At 52.2% G+C, this 6,905-nt stretch overlaps 1 protein-coding gene across 1 annotated transcript in view; it reads right to left on the reverse strand.

The window, feature by feature from the left end:
- LOC104524023 (rho GTPase-activating protein 44-like) overlaps window positions 1-5,979 on the reverse strand; it is a gene marked incomplete at both ends in the record, with an annotated part of 13,477 nt that extends 7,498 nt beyond the window's left edge. Inside the window, 5 exon segments of the mRNA XM_010166769.2 lie at window positions 390-466; window positions 1,368-1,479; window positions 2,648-2,724; window positions 2,828-2,932; window positions 5,940-5,979. Of these exon segments, the coding sequence (XP_010165071.2) occupies window positions 390-466; window positions 1,368-1,479; window positions 2,648-2,724; window positions 2,828-2,932; window positions 5,940-5,979 (411 nt within the window).
- Window positions 5,980-6,905: the final 926 nt, after the last annotated feature.

Consider the following 6,905-nt stretch of genomic DNA (forward strand, 5'->3'; position numbering starts at 1 on the left):
AACCCAAAGCACAGCCTGGGTGGTCCCACCACAGCATCTGGGACACAGGACAAACCCAAGGGGTATCTATATCTACAGCAGCAGGAGCACCCGGTTCTTTGCCATCATGTAAGAACTCACCAAGACAGGGAAAAGAGGAAAAAAATAAAGATTTGTGCCAGGAAAAAGTACTCTTCTGCAGAGGGCAGGCAAGGAAAAGGGATCTATGGATTCTGCAGGCAAGAGCAGAAATCTCGGCTCATTGCAGAGCTTGACTTCAAGGCACACAGTGACACAGCTGAGACATTGTCCCAAGGGAGTCACGGTACCAGAGCTCTGGGACATGTCCTCCTCAGTGCTACCCATCACTTGGGAACTTTTTATAAAGCAGCTTTGAAGCCACTTCCTACCGTGTCCTGGAGGAGTCCATGTCCAGCACGAGCTTCGCCAAGTGCTTCCTCTGCTTTTGGATATTCGGGATTTCCACCTGCAGCGACATAGAGGAACGGGAGGAGATAAACATCCCCGGAGAGGCATTCAGGGTAGGTCATACCCATCTGCAACACTGGGAGTTTGGGCTGGTGCAAGTCAGGTGGAAAAGGATGCAGCTCCTTATTTTAACAACATTAGGGAGATGGCAGAGCTCATCCTTCCTCTGTGTCCCCACCCGGGCTGTGCCACCCCTCGACAACCCGCACCGCAGAACCCGCATCCTGGAGAGGAGCATCCCTGGGGGATCAAAGCTTCCTGCACCGCGGAGCTGGATGAAGGCAGGAAAAGGGTTTTTGGGGATGGGCGATGCAAAGCCTCCCGCCCACGGGCACTGTTTGCAAAGGGATTTGGTAACAGTTGAAAGCCCCAAACAGCAGCAGTGCGACAAAGCTCTTGTTTCTGCTGGGGAAGATAAAATCAGAACTGAGCCCAGGACAATTTCTGAGACGTAAAAGGAGGGAAAAAAAAGCATTGGGTAAAACTGGAAACAAAGTTGGCAGCAGTGGGGGAAAAGGAGTACAAAAAAAATCTGTATCCCAAACAACAATGGTACGTGTTTGGAGCTTGGAAAGATGGGTCAGAAATAAGAGTGTTAATGTCTTTGCCTTCAGGAAAGGCAGAAAAGAGGAAGAGCAGCGAGAGCGGGTGAAGGAGTCCGGCAGGACCCCCACCCCAGCAGCCAGCCCAGCAGAACACACAGATATTGCTGGCCAATTAAAGCCATTAGCAAACACCTCAAAGGGGGAAGGTGTCTTGCAGGGGCCAGCAACCAAATATGCCACCGAAGCAGTGAAACCCTGCTTTCCCCCAGCCTTGTTTGGGGTGGGAGTCCCTGGCGCGGTGACACCCCGGTGTGGTGATGCCCCGACCCAATGACATCCCCACCCGCTGCTCACCTCGGCCAGCACGAAGAGGGGCTCGATGACGTCCCTCTCCACCTGCAGCTCAAAGTGGATAAGCTCCTGTGCCAGCCTGTCCTCCGCCTCCCCGCACAGCCGCAGCATCTTCCTGCAAGGGCAGCGCAGGGCTGGGCACCGCGCGGGCTGGGGGAGCGATGGATGGGCGCCATCCTGACCCACCAGCGTGGGCGATGGTCACCCACAGCCCCCGGGGTCTCGGCAGCAGCGCAGAGCAGAGGGCACCCTTCTGTGGCAGAGGGCTGGAGGGAGAGAGGTAGCCTGGGCACAGCAGGGGTTAGGAAAATCTAATTCCTTAACCATGGCACTGTCCTGGTTTCGGCTGGGATAGAGCTAATTTTCTTCTTAGTAACTAGAACAGCTGCATTTTGGATTCAGTGTGGGATTTTTTATAAGAAGAATGTTGATGATATACTGATGGTTTTAGTTGTTACTGGGAAATCAAGGACTTCCCAACTTCCCATGTTCCCATTGCTAGTGCGCAGGCACAGAAGAAACTCATGGGGAGAGTAGTAGATTAACAGATCTAAACTGACCTAAACCCAAACCAATGGGTTGTTCCGTATCATATAATGTCATGTTCAGTATATAAATGAGGGTTAGCCAGGAAGTTTTTTTCCTCTCTCTCACTCTTCTGGGACTGTTGTTGCAGTTTTGGGATTGTCCCTCCTCTGGGATTGTGACTCGGGGCATCAGTCAGTGGATGGTGAGCAACTGCACTCTGCATCACTCATTGTATATTTCATTATTACTGTTATTATAATTATTATTTGCATTATTATTTTAATTTCAATTTTATTTCAATGATTACATTGTTTTATCTCAACCCAATAATTTATCTCACTATGAATTTTTTTCTTTTCCCCTTCTGATTCTCCCCCCCATTCCCTGGGCAGGGGAGGGTGAGTGAGCAGCTTCATGGTGTTTGGCTGCTGGATTGGTTAAAACCACCACATGTACCAATTATAGTCTGAAACTGTATGGACTTTCTTAGGATATATGTATGTGGAAATATATATATATATATATACACACACACACTTTACATTGTATACTGCATGACTAAAAGACCCTAGCTCATCACAAGGAGAAGAATAAAGGAAATCCCTGGACTACAGAGATGACACGGCCATCCCAGCCCCTCCAACATGGCTGGGAAACACCCCCCATTATCCAGCATCATAGATAAGGAACCACAGCAATTCCCGGCAGCATCCTGGCAGTGGCAGAGCCCCAGGGGAGACCCGGGCCCCCCTTACCCCAGGAGGGAGTCGTCGCCCAGCACAGCCGATCCCTCCATCAAGCACTGTGCCAGCGTCGTCAGCGGCAGCTTCTTCTGCAAAGAGAGGGCTGCGTTTCCCACCCAAAGGGCCTGCGTTTCCCCCCCCGCCGGCCCCGGCAGCTCACCCGGCATCCTCAGAGCCCTGCCAAAGCCTCACCGAGCGCTTGTCGGCATCCACGCCTTGCTGACCCTGCAGACATGCCGTCAGCTTCTTGTGGGTGCTGTGGGAGACCTGCTTCACCAGCTCCAGGCGCTTCTCCACCTGTGGATGCAGCGATGCCCATCACCGGGGTATCCTGCCTGGTCCTGCACCCATCGTTCAGGGACATAAGGGACTTCTTGCTTTTCTATCCAAACCATTTTAATTGTTGCTGCATCGGATACAACAGCCCTGGAGCTCATCCCCTTCTCACAGCAGGGATGCTTTAAGCAGGAGGTTTCCCCAGGCTAGTGCTGCTCCGCCTTAATTCCTGAGCGAGGCTGAGGGCTGGATCCAGACCAGCCTGTCCCCAGCCAAGCCCTGCCTCAAATCAAACTGGCCACAGCTCCAACCCAGGGCTGCAAATTGCCTTATTTGCCTCTGCATTGATTAAATTAAGAATTTAATATCAAAACTCAGTGAGATGAGTCATTAAATGTAAGCAAACAAGATCTGCTGAAAACTACAGCTGAGAGAAACATGGGTATCTCAAAATCTTGGGAAACAATCTGGAAAAAAAAAAAATTACCTAACACTCAAAATCTTGGGAAATAATCTGGGGGAAAAAAAAAAGAAATAATCTGTGAAAAAAGAAATACTCCCCATGCTCAGGAAGGGGAAGAAGAGCTGAGCTTCTCCAGTGTGCGAGTCCTTGAGGCAGGAGGCATCTCATGGGAGCTACTGCAGGGCTGGCAGAGGATGCTCTGCCTCAGCCAGGCACCATAGAGATAGATTATTTTTATATACAAATATTTTAAAAATAAAGATGGTGATATTATTTACATATCTCTATATATGTCCATATATTTGCTGAAAGGAAGGAGTATGATGCTCAGAAGGGCACATATATGGGTGCACATCCCTATAGATGAGCCGAACCAGAGGCAACTAGATGTGACACCCAAAAGAATCTGGGTTCCCCACCACCCCTGAAAAGACACCCCTGCAAACATGACTGACTCTCTGGGAGACACCCAGACAAGGCAGCACTGATCACCCTCTCTGCAAAATCATCCACCTCCCCTAAAGGTGTAAAAAATCCCCCGTGTGACGCTGCTGAAGCCAGGCGTGTCCTCGCTGGTGCCGTCACAGATGCCAACTAGCGCCGGGATGTCACCGGACAGCTCTAAGAGCAGGGTCTGGCTCTCAGTGCCAAGGGGCCACAGAGACCTCAGAGCTTGCAAGGAGAAACACCAAAAATTAAAATAGAAAGAAAAAAGGTTCATTATTGATGTTTCCTCTGGCTGCTGGTGGTGGGGAGTGCCCAGCTCCCCCCAGCTCCGTCCCACCGGGGCTGCCTGTCTCTGGGGACAGCAGGGCATGTCACCTGCCCATCCTGCCACCAGCACTGTCTGTGAAGAAAGGCAAAAAAAAACCCCAATCCCAAAGGCTGGAGACTGACTCACAGGGGTCTGTACTGCGAGGACAGCGCTGCCGAACTGCAAACAAACCCACCAACACCCCGGGAGCCCGTGCGGCCGCTTCCAGTAGAGATTTCTTGTGGGTGCAACTGGAGACCAACCTCGTTCATCCCCTGCACGGCTCGTGTTGGTCCCAGCTGTGATGGAAACAGTCGCTAAACTCCCAGTAAAGCAGCAAGAGGCTGTGGGAGGGGTGAACCGCTGTGGGCAGCTGTCCCCTGTGCTCAGCAGGGACCTTGGCCAACAGTGTCATTTCACCCTCCTCCAGCATCACTTCACCTCACCCCGTTAGTGACAGCTCGCTCCAACCCTGCTCACACTTCGGGTAACACACACGGCTCCTGCTAAAGCCTGATGTGTGCTGGGAGCAGTGTCATTAGCTCCAAGCAAGGGTAACACGTAGGTAGGACACAGTGGCCAGAAAGAGTTGAAGGTCACTCTGCAGCCACTGTCACCTGCAGGTTGCTGCCACCTGCCACCAGCATTCTTGCACATGGGTTCTCTGGCTGTTTCTGCAGAATCTGCTACCTGACAGCAATGGCGTGGACCAAATTCCCAAACTCGAAGGTATAAACACATCAGCTCTCCCCCAAAAGAGGTTTGGAAGTGGGTCCAACAGCAGCCGGACTGGCTGATGTCAGAGGATGCCCACGCTATGGTAGAGGAGGAGGGGTGGGCACCTGCACTGACAACTGGGCAGCTCTTCGCTCATTGGTGCCCAGGTTATGAGTGATGATTTAGAGAATGTGTGAGTCAGAAACCTCATGAATTCAGTGGTGGATTTGTGAATTCACACCCCTTTGCTGGCATTTGCTCAGCTGCCTTCCTCCCTGGGGTGTGCAGGAAGCCCTACCCCTGGAGCAAAAAGCACCGAGTTGAGATGTCCCTGAGAGACCGTGACCTGAGCATCGCAGCTGACGCTCCAAGGCACCACGTGAGGTTTGTGGCTTGGGCTGTTTTTCTGAAGTTGCCCAACCCAGCAGCTTTGGGGACTGTCCCCCGCTGTCACATGTTGGTGGGAGTCAGTAACAAGTGACAAGACAAGAGGAAATGGCCTCAAGTTGTGCCAGGGGAGGTTTAGGTTGGATGTGAGGAAGAATTTCTTTGCTGAAAGGGTGCAAAAAAAAGGGTTCTTTTGCATTGGAAGGGGTTGCCCAGGGCAGTGGTGGTGTCCCCTTCCCTGGAGGTGTTTAAAAGACGAGTAGATGTGGCGCTGAGGGATGTGGTTTAGCAGTGGAGTTGGCAGTGTGAGGTTTATGGTTGGACTCAATGATCTCAAAGGTCCTTCCCAACCAAAACATTTCTATGTCTCATCCCCAGGGCAAGTTTTGCAGTGGAGACGGCAGACCCAGGTACCCACAATCCGGCCGGCAATGTCAGGTTGCCATCCTGGGAGAGACAAGACTGGATCTGATTCCAGCTGATCTGAAAACCTGGCTGGGAAAGGGCTGGGAGGGCGTACAGGAGTGAGACAATGCCACTTCCACCACTACCAACCCCCTCCTCCTCCTCCCAGCCCGTCTCATCACCACGGAACTCTGCAGCACCAACCAGCACGGAGCCACTGCCACATCCAGCACCCATGGGTGAGTGCCTGGGCACCCACGGGCACCCTGGGTGCAGGTTGGACCAGCTGCAGAGGATCTCACCTGCAGGAGATCTTCACTCAAAACCTCTGTCTTCTCAGCCCTGCAAGACAAGAAAGAAGACAAAGTGCTGGTGAAGGGTCTGGTGCATGTGGCAGCACTGGGGCTGCACGCTGTGGTACTGGCCGGTTTCCATCAGGATGCAGCCAGTGATTTAAGGCTCTCTGGTCCCACCAGCCATCACCTCATCTCCTAAACAAGCAAAGGATGGAGCATCTTCATGGTTCACCGTGAGTGTGCCATGTCTCACACCAATTTAGGGTTCTCCCCTGATCTCCCCCTTGTTTTTCCATTATCCCCAGCAAAACAGGGATGCTGAATTCCCAGGAGGATGCAGGCAGTGCTGCCGAGGGAAGTGGTGTGTCTATGCACAAAAGCAGGTCCCTGGGCCGTGCCGGGCTCTGGTTCACCCTCAACACCGAGGATTCCAAGGACACAACCCCTCTGCATGACTGAGCCTCTTTGGTCCGACACAGCCGACTGAATCTGCAGCAGCAGCTGCTGCCCGAGGCTTCGCTGTAACCCTCCCCATTGCTTGTCAGAGCCAGATTTACCGCTCCAGAGCTCCTGTGATCCACTGTCTTTGCTAGTGAGGAGCACTGGGGATGCAGAAGGAGACACAAACCTGCTGCAAGACCCTCCCCGGCCACGCATGGACCCGCAGCGTCCCTGTCCACTGAGCCCCCACGGCTGCTCCCCACCAGATCTGCTCGGGCTGATTTAAACCCTCACACTCTGAATCATTTATTCATTTTCTTAGGGGGGGTTGACAACTTTAGTGCATCATCTCTGAAAAATGACCTCCATCAAGATACGCTTGGGCAGGGCTGTGATTTAGCCAATTAGTCTCTGAAGGTTTGTTAACAAACAACGAAAACTTGGTGCTCACATCCTTAAAAAAATACTTGTATTGCCTGAGCCCTGGTTGCTTTCTGCTATCCAGGCTGGTTTCTCAGCTTTGAGAGACTG

This window comes from Antrostomus carolinensis, unplaced genomic scaffold (genome assembly GCF_000700745.2).
Source record: "Antrostomus carolinensis isolate BGI_N321 unplaced genomic scaffold, ASM70074v2 scaffold15724, whole genome shotgun sequence".
NCBI classification, from domain to species: Eukaryota; Metazoa; Chordata; class Aves; order Caprimulgiformes; family Caprimulgidae; genus Antrostomus; species Antrostomus carolinensis.